This window comes from Typopeltis vanoorti, chromosome 8, assembly GCF_054136105.1.
Source record: "Typopeltis vanoorti isolate ZY-2024b chromosome 8, IOZ_Tvanoo_1.0, whole genome shotgun sequence".
NCBI lineage: Eukaryota > Metazoa > Arthropoda > Arachnida > Uropygi > Thelyphonidae > Typopeltis > Typopeltis vanoorti.
Window position 1 is genome coordinate 85,061,307 of NC_143556.1, and position 21,079 is coordinate 85,082,385.

Below are 21,079 nucleotides of genomic sequence, written 5' to 3' on the forward strand. Positions count from 1 at the left end.
TGAAAAACTTTTGCATCCTAATCATAATCTTATTATTTTAGGATGCAAAATACCTGCTATACAGGAATATAATGATGCTAGCATTTTAATCAGTCGGCTTCTAGTAAACAATGCTTTGGCCAATGGCCCTAACAGGATGAGTAGTAATTTGTACAAAATACAGTTTCTTCTGGCATGTCATCTTTCCCCCCCTTTTTTAAGAATGAATACCGCTACCAGGAAGAAACATTTTCAGTCTTCTAGTGGCATATTCACAAGCCACATAGGTTAGTAAATGCTAAATTTCTGAAAAACTGCTGTACTAGTTCATGGAAAACATAAAAATTCGTTCGGTATTCTAGTAGTCATCAAAGTCCTATTAGAATCAATTTGACATTGTATTGATAGATGTTACATTGAATCATCCAACCCGATTCTAATATAAATAGTGAAATAACTCAGATATAGGAGAGTTGATGTTTGACAAGTCTCTAGATATAAAATAATAATCATAAAGGGAAGTACCATAATTCATTCTCTAGTTTTAAGTTAGGGATATGTAAGTATATAATGAAACTAATGTACAATAGTGTCAAGAATTTCTGTTTTTTTATTAAACCCTGTTACTTCATTTCTTCAACGGTCCACTTATGATATTCCGACGTACGAACTGTATGATAAAGCACTATAGAACAGTGTTGTCATATAAAATTCATTTCTCCCAATTAACTACTTTACTAGATAGCTGTTGATGATTCTGCGTATATAGAAACTTATCGCTGCAGTGAACTCATAAATTGTATTGCAGAATTACACAAAAATATAAGTTTTCTATTGTAATACAGCAGACATTGTAATGCAAAATACTTATAAATATTTTGTTTTCCATTTACCTATATCCACAAGAGTAAAATTTTCGGCTGCTTTCATCATCGTTTGTATTTCAGAAAATCACTAATTTTTGAGAATTCGTGACATGTAATGAAATAGCTTAATATTCGCAGTTCCAAGTGTTCTTTTTTGTCATTTTTACAGATGAGCTTATGCGAAGCAATGATAGCAAAGCTTCGGATATCCATCACTGGAGACCAGAACAGGGAACATGGAAGGGTACGGACAGGCTCTGTTTAATTGGTACAAAACTTTAACTATTGTTCTGTTTCCTTTTCCCAAAAGCTGATTCCTATTAATTAAGGATATTAATCGGTTTCTTTGTGTACCCTTAATCACTTTAATTTCTTAGGACGTAAGCAACAATCTCAGAAAATAAGATTGTCACTTAAGTTCTCATAATATATTGGACTGTGGATATTTAAAAAAATAGGAAGAAAAGGTGCATGAAAGCTTTTTATTGAGATGTTAAAGAAGTTTTTACAACCGGTTGAATCTCCTAACAATTTAGTCATTCCATTATAACTGAATTTATATGTTATGCATCTGAGGATCATGTGCTTCTGAACGAATGAAAAAGACACTCATTAACATGAATAATTTTATTTCTAGAAAAGCTAGAGAATTATCAATTCCATAAATTCCTTTCTATTTGGAATTTCCAATCATGAGATTGAATGATGGAATCAATTTCATCAGTCACTTCACTCTTTTATTCTCTTAAGTCCGTTGCATTTTCTTCCGGTATGTCACTGCCTTTCCTTCTTTAAAAGTGAATGAAATATGTAAAAATAATATATTTCACCAGCAGTTACGTGGTCATGATCTTACAACACTGATCACTGTTAACGAAAATTGCAATTGCGAATCACTTTTATATTTATGGTTTAAGAGTATTTCATTGCTTAGCGGATCTATATTGAAAGACACTTTAGAAACGTTTTTATCATTCAGGCATTCATCAGTAATAAGAATTTAATATTCTATATAAAATATAGTTAGTTTTTAGTCTGCACGTCGATCTTGATTATTATCGTGCTTTTTCTGCTTTCAAAATCCACATTTTTGGAGCTTTATTGAATAAATACTTAAACTTTTCGCCTGAATAATAGCGAGTCGAAAATTGAGAATTCTTTCTTTGTGTCTTATTTCGCTATTTAGAGTATGCAGCCCGAAATTTATGTTTGCAATTTGCTTTTAAAATTAGTCTGAATCATATGAACCAAAAAAGAAAAAAAATACAACCATACCATTGTCAACATTGAAATATGAACAATGTTGGTAGATTTGCAAATCCTGCGATCGGATTTATAAAACTAACACCTGATTCTGTGCTGTTTTCAGATAATAATTTTTTTTAAAAAAATTCTTCTTTCCTTTGTTCATTGGGACTGACAACGGCTCGGTTTTCTTGTTGATGTTTTCGATGTTATCATCAAAACACCACCTCATCTGACCCAAGATTATATATATAATAATTTAATGAGAATATCAAATCTGAAGTACATTAGACCTGTTCATTCTATTCAAAGAATTCTTGCATAGCGTACGGAATAGATTGAGCTCCTCGAAGAAATATACCTCTTAGGGAAGATATCATAGTCATCTCTCATTAAAGATAAATGATAGATTAAAATATGTAAATATGAATATAACAAAAACAAATCTATAATTTTAAAAAGAAAATAATTTCATAGAGGAATAATTTTCTTTCCACTTAGTGCACTGTAAAATTCATGATGCTGTCTCTAATGTATATTGTATATCTCTTTTATAATGTTACGAGGTTTCAGTGATCAGTTATAAGGAGGCATCATATTATTCTAATGCATCTCAGAAGAGTAGTTATGATTTTTCAGTTAACAGATGTATCCATCGTAGATCTGATTTCTGCTTTTTTTAAAAAATGGGTCATAATATGCTTTTGAAGTAATACGAATAATAAATAATAAAACATTAATATAAATATTTAATTGATAAACAAAAGAATATGTACTTTGTTTAATGGAGAGAAAATATACAAAAAAGTTGAGAAAAAAGAGAGCTAACTTATTTTAAGAATAATAAAATACGAATTCTTGCCTCATCTCCAAATTTTAATCTCATTTTCTGATCTCATTTTAAAACATAAGATCAGAAATGTGCTTTCTGCCAAAAATTGTCTAGACCTTTCTTATCTAATTTAATCTTTGCTTTCCAACTTGCGCATCCTTTTTCGCAGCAAACGCGAAGCTCTTCAAATGATCCAAAAGAAATTTTCTTTCGTACGATGAGTTTAGAAATCTAAAGACATTTTGATTTGGTAAAATAAACTGATAACAACAGCAATTCCTTGATCATATAATTAACTGTTCTTTATATTTAACAAATCTTAAGAAAATATCTATTTTTAAGACTTTAATGGAAGATTTAGGAAGAAATATGCTATACTATTAATTGTTATCTCATTGTGTTATACGTCTTGCGATCTTTCGTAGTTCATTATCGAAATATGCAGTGAATACCAACCAGTAATATATCTTGATGTTAGGATAATAAGAAAGCCTTCTATTGAGTCAGTCAAGTCTTCCACAATTACACGTGGAAGAGCCATATGTAAGGACCAGTAAACCAGTATACTCCAATGCCAGCAACGATACCTTTTAATGGAAATATCTGCAGTGTTGAAATACAGAGAGGTATCAGACAAGCTGATATAATATCCTCAGAATATATTCACAGCATATTTAGAAGACGTTCTAAGCTTCTTGATGTGGAAGAGAAATGTCTCTGCAGACGAACAGAAGGTATTTAAGCCACTTACTCTTCTCAGATGACATAGGTATCTTCACTTTAGTCCAGACGAACTTCAAATTGCTATCAAATCAGCAGGTTTAAATAAAAACGAAACGAAGATCCAGGTAACGTTTAATAGCCATGTATAACCAATAATAATAATAAAAAAAATCAACGATGATGATGATGAAATTGATAACTGAAGGGAATATTCAGAAGCCAGTCATCAATATGTCTTAAAAGGAAAGCTTTAAACAATTTCGTGTTCTTCTTCATAAACTAACATTTTGATGTAGAAGAATGACGTTAAATGTAAAGGAAATTTTAAAAATTAAGAACAGCGCAATTTAATTATAAAACGAAGCTCCCTGACATCACAAGATTAGATAAGAAAAGAAATACTTGGAAAAGTATTTCTTATTTTATATAAGAATGCAGATTACTATGACTGCTATCATGTTGGTGGTCTATATGGACCACAAACATGATAACTTGGAAACTAAATAATAAAGAAAGAAGCCAGTCTATCCTGTATCCCTTGTTACTTAGAGGATAAAAAGCATGTAAAAACAGCATACCTTGGTCAACATGATGGGACCTCAGATTGTAGGCATTAGTGAGACCTGGCTATCCGATTCAGACATATTAACTGGTATCGAGTGTAAAGGGTACAATTTTTAGGAATGATAGGATAGGAGGTGGCGTGCTGTTAATGATATTGGATGACTTGAATCCAGTTAGAGTTCACACCTGTGATCGTAGTACTACTTCTACTAACAGTATTTCATGTGGCAGTGAGTTTGAAGCCATCTAGTGTGAGGTGGAATATAATGAGATCAATTACATAGTGAGGTGTTGTTACATACCTGGTGGAGCAGTTGCTAGGGATGAAGAAATGCATCACCAAAAAGAAAGATAATCATAATGGGATACTTTAATTATCCAAATATTGATGGATAGCAGTAGAATCTCATGCGAAGAATTAAAATGAACTTATTGAACTGTTATGGGACAACTTCCTCATGTAGCATCTGACAGAAGTAACTCTCGAGGTCAAAAAGTGCTAGATTTGATTATAGTAGCAGAGGTCGTTTCAGTTAAAGACGTAACTATTCTGCCTCCGGTTGCTGAAAGTGATCATGCGGTACTCACTTGCGAAGTGACTAAAGTCCTCAATGTCCCATTCAGGAAGGGTCACATGCTCAACCACAAAGCAGTAAATTATGACCAACTAAGGAGTATACTGGCTTCAGTGGAATGGAATCGGTTGCTGAATGGAAAGAATATCGACAGTGCATGGAAAGCATTGAATCAATACTTAAATGATGCGATATCAGAATGTGTACCGAGAGTTCGAAGAATAAATAGAGTAGGAGTCAAATGGATGTGTGATCTTATTAAGCAAGAGATTCGTAAGAAAAGGTTGATGTGGAAGGAAGACCGTCTGCATAAGGATGATGTACATTATGAAAATTATAAGAAGAAGGCTAGAATAGTCTCAACTACTGTACTAAAAGCAAAGTCTGAGTACGAAAAGAAGTGACTCTGCGTGCTAAACACAATCCTCAAGAATTCTATCCATATGCTGAAAGTATAAGAATGAATGAATATGAAAGAATAATTCTAATAAATGCAGATGGAATGAGGGTAACAGATGCAGGAGAGGTTGTTCAACTAACAAGTGAGTATTTAGTTAAAAGTAATCAAGCTGGTGTATGTCATATTGACCTCACTGCTGCCTCTTCACTGGATAAAGAAATTCCGGTGTACGAGGTGGAAGTATTAGAACTGTTGCACAAACTTAATAAGAATTCAGCAACAGACACTGATGATCTATCAGCACGGGTGCTAAACAAGTGTTCAGCTGAAATGATTTGAGTCTTAGAACAGGGAAGTTTCCGCACAAATTGAAAGAATGCATGGTAATCCCATTGCACAAGGGTTGTGCAAAGACCGATGTTTCCAACTATCGACCAATTAGTATTTCAGAAGTGGTGGTGAAGATTTTGGAAAAATTTATTAGGGCTCGCATTCAGAAATGGGTTGATAGTACATTACGATCTCTACTTTGTAATGAACAACATGGGTATACTAAGGGAAGATCATGTTTTAGCAATTTTCTCACATTCTATAACATTGTTATCATTGAACTAGACAAGGGGAATGGATATACCACGATACGTTTGGAGAATATGCATTTGGATTATAGAATATTAGGGTGGATAAGAAGATGGCTGACTGATAGATATCAAAAAGTGGTTTACGGAGGGAGAGAATGTTAGTCTGCAAGGTTTAAGGTAACCAGTGGTGTACCGTAATCTATCATACATCTGTGCAGTGGCGGCTTGTACATAAGCACTGCAACACTGCAGCACCCCCATGGAAAAAAACAAAAAAATTAGATTTTGTTTGTGTTTATAAATAATAACAATGCTTACAACATTACATAAATGCAATACAACATGTTAAAGGTTACAGCTTGTTACAACATTGATTGAATAGTTACTAATTGGAATTGTTCGATTAACCCTTTAGATTACGAAACAAATGCACTGCGATCTAATGCGGCGTCGGAATTATCACGTTCGGTCAGTTCCGGCTAGACTCGAAGATATTCGTTTGCACTTATCACTGCACGTAACAACTGAATGTGACACTGCTCGTTGAGCAGTTTCGTTACAGATAAATTGTGTGCTTGCGCGCGTTATTTCTATGAGATACGAAACTTTGATTATTGGTGTGTGTTCGTGATGAGAGTGAAATATTTTTGGTAAATCTTATTTTATGCTGTTAAAATAACATATGATTATTTATTACAAGGCTGAATTATGAGGAGTGTCACTGTTGAAAATATGAAAAGAATTATATTTTTTCAGTTATCGTTACACGAAACAGAAGCACTGCGATCTAACGCAGTGGCGGAATGCCGAAAGCGACACTGCCCATTGAGCAGTGTAGCTACAGATATATTGTATGCTTGCACGCGTTATTTATGTGTACGAAACTTTTATTATTGGTGTGCGTGTTCGTAGTGAGGGTGTAACAATTTTTAATAAAGTAATTTTTGTAATATGTAAATTTAGTTATTAATAAATTGGTTACTGGTTAGGAAAAATTGAATTTGTTTTTCTTAATTGGTATGTGCAGCACCCCCATTAAAATTTTCACCGGTTTCCACTGCATCTGTGAGATAGATTACGTAATCTGACCACGAAATTTGCACAGCCAAAGAGCTGTATGGGGAATCACAAAATTATCGTATCCTATCATCATTGTTAATCGATGTCATATTTTTACGCAGCAAAGGATTTCTTTTTTGTGCTTAAAATCGCTCAGAGAATAAACTACTGAATGTTGACACATTCCTTCGTGTTCGTATATATGAAAATGCTTGGTTCCGTAACGCATATAAGTTCGTATAAGTAAATGTTATAAAATATATTAATTCAAATGTGATGTGAATAAATATTGATGGTTCATTGCGCAAGTTGATTCATGACATTCATATGTTTTCATAATGTCAATAAAATGTTTCTCTATTCTATCGATATTGCTATGCATTCAGTTAATTACTAATCTTAGGTTAGTACATTGCGCTTAGACAATTCATAATAATATTTTTTTCTCTATTTTATTTAACTACAATAGTCCTTACGACATCAATTTAAGCTTAATCGTAATAATTAAAGTAAGACAATTGATTAAAAATTGTAAATAAATGATTTATTTTTTAAAAGATGTCAATAATTGTGTTCAGTTATGTAGCTTCAGCGAATATTGTTTGTATAAAAAAGTAAAATCAAAGAAAAGTATGCTTCACTACATGGCACTGACAGAGCAAGCTGTCAATTCCAACAGATCGAAAGCGGATATGATATGTTTCGCATTGAAGAAAAAAAGGGAGGAAGAGCATTGTTGATGGTAGCAGATGAGTTGTGCTAAGGTGATTTGTAATGTGCAAATAGTGGCTGCGGTTTTATGGCTGTATGGTATGAGGTAGAAATGAACAGGATGAAATATTTAGATAGGTGTTGATATAGACCTAGTAATATGGATGGTAATGAGAAAGAAATATATAAACAAATTAGCCTGGTTAGCACGAAACGAGTGATCATTATGTGTGAGGTTAATTATGGCAATACAGAAAGAATCAAGAAACTGAAGCTGGGGAAAAGAAAATGAATTTCTGGATTTTTTGAGACAATTAGTAGTACGTGACGAAGGATACGCGAGGATCAAGAGTATTGATTTCATCATCTTATCGGATGATGTTATTATAAATTGGGAGTAAAATCTTCCACCAATTGATGAGCATGACCATTAAGTAATCCCTTGTAGGATGACCAGTCATTTGTGGACTTCTGTTAGAAAGGGACATATGTGTAATTATAGGCTGGTAATTATCAAAAGAAAACCGCGGCAATAACTTGAAATAAGGAACTGGATGGAAAGGATATTAACGTTACTTAGGCCATACTCAAGAAATATTTGGTGAAGGCAATATCCGAATGTATTCCAAAGGTCAAGAGGGTAAATAGAGCAGGTGTAAAATGGATGAATCAAGAGGTAAGGTATGCAATCCAGAAGAAGCAGGTATTGTGGAAGAAGCATAATATGAGTGGTTATAACAATCATTTGCATGATAAGTACAAAAAGCAGGTGAGGTAGGTGCCCAACTTGAATAAGGGTAGAAAAAGTGCAGTATGAGCTGCGGTTAGCTAATTCTGCTAAAAAAATCCTAGGGAATTTTTTTCATTGTACCCTTATAGCAAAATAAAGAATGATTATAGATTGATAGCACTGATTGTTGAAAATGGAGGAATCATAACCGCTGCAGAGGATATAGTTGAGGTACTTAATTTATAAAGCTATTTTATTCTTGTAAATGTGACATCATGAAGATCTTGAATAGAGTGGGAAAGGAGGAGCTGTTATTAAGTGAGCAGGAGGTATATGAGGAATTGAATAAACTGATGTTAATAAGGCTATAGGACTAGGACTTGATGTATTTCATCACTTGTTTAGAAGGAATGTTCCGGTGGGAGTAAAAAACAACATTTACATATCGTTTTAACATAAGCCTTGCAATGGACCCAGTTCCAAAGAAGTAGAAAGAGAATATTTTTTTTTCGATACATAAGGGAGGTGATAAGATTAAGGCTTTTAATTATATGTTTGTCTAGAATTGTGATTGAAGTGTTAGAGAAGTTAGTAGAACCAAGATTCAGAGTTGGATTGACAATAGAAAAATGTGACCACCATGGGATTTTTAAATGAAGACTGTGTTTAAACAACGTGCTTACTTATTATAATAAAATTCTAAAGGCATTGGTGGAGATGATGCGAACACAGTTGTAGATTTAGATTTTGCAAAGCTGGTAACTAAATTGAAACAGACTGGGTTAATAGTAAATTACTGTGCTGGATTGGAGATTGGCTGTGTGGTCAGTATTAGCGAATTGTCTATGGAAGAGAGATTAATTTGTATCTAAATGATATTGGGAGAGAGATCTGAATGGTGATATGCAGTTGTTTGTAGATCATACAACGTTGGGGAGAACTATCATGTCTTGAGCGAGTACTGTGGCATTGAAAGAGGACTTGAATACACTGGCTGATTGGGAAAATGAGGCGGGGGTTGTCATTTCATTATTGTGAAGTGTAAGGTTTTAAAAATTTGGGAAGCAAAGATGGGATGTAGAGTACACAGTCGGTTGAAATATCTTGGACCAGGTAGAGGAGATGAGAGATAAGGGAGTGATTGTAAACAGGACCTAAAATTTCTGAGTCATACTGCTAAAATTGAGAGGACATCACAGCGGATAATATGAATGATTCGGAGGGCACTGACTTTTATAGAAGTAAGGATATTATGGTTCATTTGTATAAGGCTTTGATCAGGCTAGATACGGATTACTGTGCACAGATTTGGTCACCTGATTTTCAAAAAGATGAAGATGTATTGGAAAAAGGTTCAGAGACGATTTACTAAGGAGAGTGTGAGCAAGACGATGAGGAGAAGGCTTTTTGCATGGAGATTGGTGAGCGATTGGAATGCATTGGTCGAGCGTGGTGAGTGCTGAAAGAATGAACATATTTAAGACGCGGTATGATAAACTGTGTGTATATAACAGTGGTACCTCCAGCGGTGAGTCTTTTGACTCCATCGACGTTTTAATAATAATAATAATAATTATAATAATAATATCGGTCTGAGCAACATTTAGAAAATTTTAGATACACATAACTTAAACACGCGTCAAGAGGAGAATTATAATAATTACGATATTATTTAATCAGATTTTTTAGTATCAAAATGGCTTTCCATACATTTTTTTAACTTGAAAAACTTATTTCTTATTTCATAGCTTTTTAGAAATATGGAAAAATTAATTCCATATGGTTTTTTAAATATAGAACATATAGTTCCGAATTAAAAAAAAATGAAATATTTTATTCCAAAAAAGTCCATATGGATAAATGCAGATTCAACTTTAATTCTCTTCTAATTAATTGTCTTTTAAATTTATTTCATGAATTAACTTTATTGATTATTTATGGCATTATGTCCATATATATCTTTATTGATACAAATTTATCTTTCTTTCAGTTCTACACGCCTGCATCCCAGTTAATAACAGTAGACGGAATGTCTGATCAGATCAATCCCAACACTCATACTCAAGTTTAAAGAAGCAGAACAACAAGAACTATTTCTGCAATATTTAAAACCATTGTATAAACAATAAGTCAGCTCAATCAAGAATACCAGTGATTCATAATTTAATTTAGTTTTCGATTCTTGATGCCAAATTCTCTGTGTTCTTGTCGGAACACGATATTGAGTAGAAGTGAATCATTTTAATTTTAAACTACAGCGATATTTGTTTTTTTGTAAAACTGGATAAATTTGCTCTTTTACTGAAACATATAATGATCAGCTAACAACTGTGATAAATATTTTAGCGTTTATTGAGTAAGGAATAAACAATAGCTGATAGGGTTATCAGTATATTATGCAATATTATATCCCAAAGAGTCAAAAATAAAACTATTCCTTAAAATGCGAACAAAATATTCATTTTGATGCTTATATTAAGAGCTGGATAATTAGCATGGCCGATTTTTGGTATACTGGCATTCTCAATCATTAGTTTAAAATTTAACTTTCTTCTCATAAATCGCATGAGAAGCGACTATATGGTTTTTTTTTCTTACAGGTTTTCTCTTAATAATTTTAAATCGGTATTTGTGCAGGTGGCTTATGGTGCCTTGTTTAATTGTTATAGATGCTCTGTTATATTTATTCTTATAATGAGGCCTTGCTGACTAGCATGGAATAATGTTGATTCCTTCAAATATTTTCTTTGCTTCAGACTTGTGAATTCCACGAAAATATGCTGTTTCGATGCTAACATTAATATTATCATAATTAATCTACAAAATTACAGATTATGGACTTCTAAAAGCAATGGTCACACACAATACTTTAAGGGTTTTTCACAGGTCAATTTCTAGTTTACTGTAATAATGCTTGAGACGTCGGTACAATTTTTCGTTCATCCAAGTTTTCTTCAAGTATGCAGTTTAAATATCGTCCTATTAGTTCTGTAGAAATAGGGTTCAAAATCGTTATCAGTGAGGGACTCGGAACAGAAGCCATTAGTATATTATGTTAAGTTCGAAGGCTTCTGTTGTTGTTGTTGTTGTTGTATATATTGGCTGCTCAGTTATAATTATAACTCTTCAGCTAGTTCTTCCGCTGTTCCGATGACAAACTTCTTTAGGAATCAACTTCGAAATAAAGTTACTGTAATTAATATAATAACAGAAAGCAATTAACACACACACACATACACAGTGTTATCTGATACCTGCTATTAGGTTACTTATATTTGTGATAATAATTTTGTTTTTGTTTTTTCTTGATTCCTCTTAAAGTTGATGATCAGAACAGCAAAACTAGACAGTACGTAACAATATTTCATGATGTTACGTACTGTTCTCTCATAAAAATATCTAAGGGCAACTGAATATATAAAAATAATACGTAAATGGCATATTATTGAAATTAATGTATATTATTGCATAATATTCTAAGTGGTATAACATTCATAATATTCTTTGACGTTTGACACGGAAAAAAAATCGAAACTTACTTGAAATTTCTGAAATTGCAGAGTAATTAGAAGTAATAACAATTTTATTATAAAAACGAATAATTTATATCCGAAATATCTGATATTATCATTTTATAAAATGCTCCTGTAAACCTAATACAGAGTAATACCTAGTAAATCTTAAGATTTATTCTTGAATCCCATTATAATTTTTGAGAGCAGAAAATGTCATTTATTATGGGTACATAATACTGTATCAATAAACAGCGCAGTGATTAATTTTTTAATATTTTTAAGCAATCACGAACATTGAATGACTATTGATTAGTCACCGAGATTGATTTCTTGGTGACTAATTAATTGATTTGTATAAATTTATGTTCATGATTTAGAGATAAGGACTTACTATTTACGTATCATAACTACCATCTGAGATTGCATTTGAGCCCACCTCAGTCTTTCAGGGAGTTTGTACATATTTGCTTAACTATTTATTCTAAAATAATATTGGCTGAAGAATTAACCGAGTTCTTTGAGGAAGGTTTTGAAAACTGTGAATCCTTCTGTAAATATTAGATGGGTCTGCTTTGTAAGTTCATTCAGAAAAATTAGAAAAGGAATCTAGAATGCCATTGTCATATAATCATAACTTACAATTAACTTACTAATTTACTTATAATAACAGTGTAATTATGCGGTTATAGGTTCATAATGCACCTCGAAAAACAGTTTTCTTTGATAAGAAGTATAAATGATTTCGTGTGTTTTAACTTTTGCAATATTTAATGAAAGCTATCGAATATGGTTGTGCTTCAGTTGCATATGTATAAAATTATATATCTATCTTTGTCTTTGGAAATATAATTTAATTTATATTGAATTATAATACGAGTTATACACTCCAGTCAAGGCTGAACTATAAATAATTAAAGAAACTCTGTAGCTTAACCGTTTACAAAAAATTGAATTGCTTGTATCTTATATAATCTTTGAAAATAAGCGATTTAGAAATCTGGGAAAGAAATTATTTAATTGGTTTTCATAACGACTATTAGTCAGTACACATCCATTCCTTCTGCACGCTGTCAGCTGTAGATATTATAATATTAACTGCTACAAAATAACACCTACAGATATTTTACAAAAGAAACCCAAACCACCATTCTTCTCTGATGTTATTATATCTTTCTCTGTATGTGCGACAATCTTTCCTCATAAAATACTGGAATGAATTCTAGATGAAAATCGATAGTTTATACTGTAGACAAAATAGCGCACTGCAAATTTTCATTTCAGCGACAACTGGTTCTCCCGGTCCCCCTCATGCATATTTCTGGCTCTAGAGTAAGACCACAGCTACAGGATTTTTTTAACTTAACTTATTCATTCATGAGCATATGACAGCTATTCTTTCGGCTGGCATAAAGTTGAGGTTGACCTGCCATGCATTATAATTATCTAATCCGTGCCTATGCACGATTTCTAAATGGAAGAACTTGCATTATATTAATGCTCATTCGGCATATAGTCTTCCTATACAACCGTTGCAAGACAAAGATTTTCAAAATCTGGAATGAACAGAGATTTATCAAATTACTAACTGTATTTAAACATTATAAATGTTGTTTTAGGGAAAAATATTCAGTCATACTCAAGTTCAATATATTGAGTGAAATGAAAATTTACTGCATATAACTTCTTGGAAAATCACATTTCGCAATTTTATTTCACTTTATTTTACGAAAAAATTAATTTATGAAAGTGTCTGATTGGCTATGTCATAACTTATGTGTTCTTCCGTATTTAAATATATTTTATAGTATTATTTTAAATATTTTTTCTCAGTCTTTTACTTCACGAGTTCATCTAGATTATTCAAAGATCGATCACATTGCCGAAAATGTGTTTGCGACGTGGAAACATTTATTGTCTTAGAGTACTTAAAAACCTTTTTTGTCTTACAGGACATAAATTCTCTAAGAGAAGAAATTAAGTAGCATAATATTTTTTTATTTAATTCAATTCTAATTTATTCAATCTGAAAAGATAACATTTACAGACGAGATTTCCATCGCATTTTTATATCCGGCCTTCGATTGTCTTCGTTTTTCTTATCATTTACGGGCAAGAAAATTTCCCTTTTTTTTTCTTTATAAATCAGCATTATGAAAAAATTATGTTTAAATTTGCATAATGCATTATGCAAAATAAAATAAAAATTCGTACGGTTCTAGCTTTGCTTTCAGAAACTGTTCTATTTTTATTTGCATCCTGAATACCGAATAAAGAATAATTTAACATTTAAATTCTAAATTATCTTGAGAACAAGATAAAGTTCCTTAATTTATTCCAAAGTATATAATCGAATCAACCGTAAAATTATTTAAACATCTTTAGAATTAATCAAGGTTTATATTTAAGAAGTTTAAAAACTGGAAGCAAAACACTTTATTTTACCAGTTTCTTCTTTAACTAAGTTTCCTTACCTGAAAAGTATATATTTAAATATTCTGATTAAACTTTCAACATTTAAAAGAGCTCTGGCGGGTACATAAATAATAATGTCTTCTTTATTTATTTAATCATGAACTAAGTTGATTGCCACCATGATTGCTGGAAACATTAAACGGAGTATTCAACGTTTAGTATTATAAAAAGGTAAACTCGTACCTACATGGATATTCCTGATATTCCATGCATTATAGCCATATTCACGTCTCCAACAAAAAAGCTAGGTACACTGTTCTTACTGCATTTTCATCTTGAATTATCATTTCCTTATTATATAAGTAATATATTTACTAAATTAATATATTTTACGATATTGTACTTTTTAATTTCTAAGTGGTAAAAGTACTGCAAGGTGTATTTCATTAAAATATTCTCTCACTACCTTTTTCTCACACGTGTTTCAGATTTTATTTCATATTAGAATTAAATTAAGTTAATTAATTACAATACAAAGTCAAATATATTGCACGAAAATCTACTTAAATGTCACTGATTTTTAGTGAGACGGAGTGTAAAGGATAAAAGTGTAACTATCACAATCACCGATCTTCCAAGTAGCGATCGTGTCTCGCATTCATTTCATATTATTAAGAAAGAGTTGCTAACTGAACATTTAATTTATAAAATGTAAGTTTTAGATGATAAAGCTCGTGCAAGTCATTTAAATGTATATCTTGAGAGTTGTTCAGAAGTCACTGTCCAATAAACTCCTCGCTCTATTAATCACCCAGATAGGAAATTTGCATCACTTCATTTTTAAGCAACAGTTTCTCTCACCAACTGTATATTTTAAAGTGATATTAGTAATATCTAAATGCTAAAAAAGACTTTCAGCTCTATATTATTACTACAAGAAATATCTATTATCCGTTTGTTAGCTGTCGCTAAACCTTAGTTTCCAATGTGATTCAGTTTATTATATACCTTATGTATCTTTCGGATTCTTTCCTTTCTCTCTGTCTGTCTGTCTTTTTTGTGGTTTATTTACGATTAATATGTATAATACCCATAAAAAGCTGATAGCACAGATTTTTTTTTTCATTAGTAAACTCCCACCAAAAATTTTGTATAAAGTTAACATTCATAGTATTAAAATTTCTGTAGAAATTCTTCTGTTGTAAGAATAAATAGATATAGATAATATATGTATTGTGCGGTAACGCTTTCGAACTCTTCGAATTATCTAATGTCTATCGCAAACTCAAACAATACTTTACGCCAATGAAAATTTGCAAGACGCCAGTTTTACATTTTTATTTTCTCAGAGAAAAAAATTTCAGCGAGAAACTGACTGCTTCGTTACTGTAAATAACAATAATAAAACTAAATTAAAAGAAACAAAAACTGATGGCGGGTTTCCAGAACACACCTACTTCCTGTAAGCCTGTGGATATTTAAACATATAATTTTTCAATCTTCCATTTACAGGATAAAAATTGTACTAAACTGATAACATTGCTGTTTCGTTTACATCAAATTAGAATCAGTTTAAATTGCTGGTTAAGCATGTCACATTCTTCACCATATTGATAATAACTATCGATGTTCACTGTCCTATAAGTCTTCAAGTTGAATACACATATTGCAAAGTGAAACCATGCATGAACTAACCTAACAATTGCTGCTAATCAGAAACTGAAGCATAAAGCGAATACTGCCATAGTAACAGCTTGCTAGCACCTAGAAAACATACTTGCATTAATATAAATAACAATAAACTGTTTTTATAAATAGGCTGTTACAGAAATATTCCACTCTATGCAAAGCGACAGACCGAACTGATTAATCCGGAGGAAATTTGAATTCAACATCTAACTCTGTTAGCTTAGTAAAATATGATAAATTTCTGGGAGAAAAAGCGCCTAAATCTTCGTCTTCTTCATCTCAGATGGATTAACAGTAATATTAGCCTCTCTTGAATAAAAAGGAGATAAATTAAATGAAATCCCACCAAAATTCTATGGGATTTCATGAATTAATCATTCTCGATATTATAGAATGAACAAATTATTATTTGTCTTTATTGAGCTATTATTTATAAATATTATATAAATATATATCTTGTAAATAACTGCTATTAGATAGTACATTTCTGTTTTAATTTATAATAAATTTTCGTTATACACTAAACTGATTACTACAAAACTGTTATATTCGAAAATAAATTATTACCAAAGATTTTGTTTATATATATAGATATAATTTAACTATAATAGATGATTCTAGAAGTTTGTGAATTGCCAATTTCCGTTGACTACATATAAATATAAATAAAATAAACAGCACCTAGTGCCTTGACAACTTTATAATTACGAGTATGTTCTTGCATTATGCAGTAACTAAGTATAATCAATGAACTACAATTGCCACCACGAAATAAATTGTTAGCTTGTATTGTCCATCAGTTGTTGGTGCTATGTTTACTTAAATGTGTGTAGATATATGTAGAGGGTAGTTGCATTTTCAATAAAACAATCAATACATCTGTAATCATAACTGCTCTTCTTTACACAGGAACACATTTTGCATTTATTAGTCGTTTAGTGTATAAAACACTCTGCAATACAATGTTAAATGTGAAGCACCAGTCCAAATCACAAAGATATGAGTATGATAGAAGTTGTTACCAAATGCTTTCGTTAGTTGTTGTTTCTTTGCTGTATTTATTTATTTTCACATATAAAGTTTGGTTAATTATTAAATCTCTGAAAATAAAATAAAAAAAAGTTTTCATTGACTTTTGTTTCAATCGAATAATTTAAATGTTAATAATTATCATTATTATTTAACTTCAGTTCAATTATCATAGATAAGGGAAAATGTGTTTCTGTTCAATATTATTTTAGAAGCATAAGAAAACATTCAATAATGTGACTGTTTACTTATATCGTGCATTATAATTTGCTAAATATTATTGAAATGTAATATACCTTTTAGTTTATGTTCACTCTCGAATGTTCTATATAAAGTATATATAAGGTAAAGAATAAGGTAATATTGAATGTGCTTACTTGATAAATGCATAGTAAGATTTCATTTATCCTGCATGCTCAGATGCGAAGTACTACAGATTATAAATATTCTAGTTAATTTGTAATTTAACTTATAAATACATGAACAGTTACATAATAATTTACTTCAGGAAGAACATAATTCTAACACAAAATGCAGCCTCCTAGATCTTAAGGTATCATCTTTCGTTCAAAATACCATTTCTTCCTTCACAACAAGGCAATTTGATCTCAAATCGCCTCTACTTTGGATTATTTTCACGCATTTGGAGTGGTGTACTATAACGTCCCTAAGAAGGTTTGTTTGATGTTATACATACAAGAACAGTGTGCTTACTAGATAACCTCTCTCTTCAGCTGTTTTCCCACAGCCACCTTGTTTCTGCATTATATATTTATCATAGATACTTTTTAATGGGCAGAGTTCCTAAGAACTGACCACTATATCTTAACTGTCTTCTAGACATTTAATAACAGCAATCAAACCTATGAAATCAACTTCTAAAGTTCTTCCATTCCATGTATCCCTCTTCTTTGGAACAATCCTCCTCATGCTGTTTTCCCAAAAAAATTACATGGCACTATTATAAGATCTGTAACCTGTGTGTGTGTGTGTGTGTGTGTGTGTGTGTGTGTGTGTGTGTGTGTGTGTGTGTGTGTGTGTGTGTGTGTGTGTGTGTGTGTGTGTGTGTGTGTGTGTGTGTGTGTGTGAGAGAGAGAGAGAGAGAGAGAGAGAGAGATCAAATACATATTAAAAGAAAATGTGAAGTGAAATCACTGAACATAAATTTTCAGTCCAGTAAATCTGATCTCATACCTCATTTTGGTGAATTGATAAAATGGCAATTTTTTTCTAAAATGTTACAAATGTTTTAAGATGGAACCTGTTAATTAAATTTGTATATCTACATAACTTTCACCACCAACAAACAGTTATAAACTTATATATTGCTAACGTAACCGGAATAAGGGTTAAAGAATACGAAAACCCTGCTGAAGGGACTAAACATTGTCACTTTTCAGTCCACTTTAAGCCTCCAGTAAGTACGTTGATGGTCTAACCAGGGAAAATGAAATTCACCTATTATTAGTCAGATACAACTATACCGCAGTTTGTTGGATTCGCAAACAAAATCTTTTTGCACCGAAAGCGGTAGACTGAACTTGGCCAAGTGTGAGAGAGACGATACGCATTACTTATGACATGATGCTCTTTAAACATAAAATATTATATTATGAACGGTTTGTTTTATATCTCAAGGAGATTAACTAGATTATGATTCGCAAAGCATAGTTTTTTTTTGTCATCGTACAGATTTTCCCAGGAAATTTTATAAAAAGAACAATGCAGGATAAATAAAATTTTATTTTGTGTATGTGTATGTATGTGCATTTCTGTGTGTGGATATCACTGGCAAACGAAGGATAACATCAAAAGAATCTGCATTTCATCCTCTTTTCTTATAAATTTCCTCACTGTATTGAATATTTTAATTTAAAAAAAAAGTTAGTCTCACTTAGGAAAATTTTTCCTCCATTGTGCGAAAATCCTACGTGTGCCAATGATATATGCAAGATGGATCAAATTTATAACTGAAAAAGAAGTCTCGAATTTTCAACATTCATAATTATAATAATTCTTTCATTCACGCAGCATCATTCAAATAGATTTTTACAACAAAAGTTATGTATATAAAAATTATCTCTTTCACTCGTATACCTAGGTATACTTGACGTTAGTGATTTATCTGATCACTTTTCTAGACATATAAATAAAAAATATACATTTTCATTCACGCATACTCAGTATGGGAAACTATTTGAACTTTTATCACATTAGAATAGATCATTTAGATGTTGGAAAAGAAAATTGCAGGTGGAAAGGATGAATGAAACATAATGTATTAAAGATTCAGTAATATCAGTCATTTCGAAAGTTCTGTACACTGTAACCCGCTGTTATTAAAAGTATTTATTATATATATATATATATATATATATATATATATATATATATATATATATATATATATATATATATATATATATATATATATATATATATATATATATATATATATATATATATATATATATATATATATATATATATATATATATATATATATATAATGTATGTATGTATGTATGACAGATCGAGTCACTTCGGCGGTAATCTTGTCAGTGAGTGAAATCTTTGTCATTGGGATAGTCTTTCAAGTTAGGCAACAAAACGCAGTCTTAAAGATTCAAATTGAGTAAGTATACAATGATGAGAAAGCAGTTGATATCAGTGCATTTCTATGAGACCGGATCTTGCACTTGTAATATTATGCCCACACTGTGAGATTTGCGACCCAGGTCAGGTTTTTCCTGAAATATAAAGGTCTATGTAAAGTTCCTCAAATGTAAACAAGAACACCACAAACTGTAAAATAGCACACTCTGTTCTTATTAAAAGATATAACTACCGCTGAAATTCAAGTCGAAATTATCATATCATCCACTGGTCATTCATGTGCAGTTTGCAGATCTTTTGAAACGACCTTCTGATATTTATTTTTTGCATTTAATTTTGTATACTGAAGAATATGTTTTGAAAAGGGATCACAACAAAATAGATTTAGTTTTCTTCGTCTATTTCATGGTATTTTAATCAGATTAGCAATTTTACTAATTGTTTACTAATTGTTAAATGGTATTTCAGTGAGCTTAATAGATGCATGTTGGAATACTTTCTTCTGTATTATAGAAATTATTTGCTCAATGACAATTGAAGGCTGAAATGAAGAAGGGTAAATTGCGCAGATACCCCTCTGGGAAATCAAGATGGGACCAAGGAAGTAGAAGAAGGGATTTGTTTAAACGTTCATATATGTATTTATGAGTATCAGAAATTAATTAAAAATGTTTTTCAAATTTCTTTATATCAGTTTTATATGATGGTAGAACGAGCATAAAGCTAAATTGCATTTTGCAAAATTGATCACTGTCTGTCAAACTCTATCTCCCACTTTCTTTGAATTTTAAGCTCTGAGAAGTTACGTATTTGTAAGCAAAATATATTTTTTTTTCCTTATCTATTTCCATTTGTATAATTTTATTAACAATAAATCTGTTTATTTTGTTAACACATATTGAAATCAATGGACTGGAATTGGAGGAGTTTATTGTGAAATAGTTGTTTAAGTTGGAGTTCATTGTTATCAAAATATAATTTATGTTCATAATTTAATACGCTATTTGTAAATATATAATTATTTCTGTTGAAAAAGTAAATATATTGCTACTTGAAATGGCCATTGAATTTAGTTAAGACAAAAATCACACAAATATGCAGCCATGCATATAATCAATCATTATATCCAGTATCTCCATTAAATATTGGGAACTGGCTTTCTAATAACCTTCTAATAAATATTCTATATTTATAAAAATATTTATGACAAACTTATTGCATTTTTAATTTAATTTTAAATTTTAAATTATTTTGAAAACTGTTTTGATTAATCAGAAAATATGCAATATATAATTATACACCTTTAACTATTTTGCATTATTTATACTTAAATTTCTTATCTCTGAGCAGCGGTGGCCTGGCCGAGAGAGGATCGCCGGAACACCGGTGTGTAATCGACCATGAGATGCGGTGATTAATTAATACCCTTGGAGGATTGGATGATAATGGCTATGCTGTAGCCAATGAAGTTCTAACTGAGGCTTGGCTATTGCTGTTACCCTTCTGCCATGATCAGAGCTCTAATAGCTCAATAACCCTTATTCCTACACTGT

The 21,079-nt window shown here is 31.3% G+C and overlaps 1 protein-coding gene across 1 annotated transcript in view; it reads left to right on the forward strand.

Annotated features, from left to right (window-relative positions):
• Positions 1-1,110, forward strand: part of LOC150104174 (glutamate receptor 1-like) — a 222,861-nt gene extending 221,751 nt beyond the window's left edge. The window contains exon 12 of the mRNA XM_090396416.1: positions 1,015-1,110. Coding sequence (XP_090252542.1) covers positions 1,015-1,110 — 96 coding nt within the window. The remainder of the gene's footprint in view (positions 1-1,014) is intronic.
• The last annotated feature ends 19,969 nt before the right edge of the window (positions 1,111-21,079 follow it).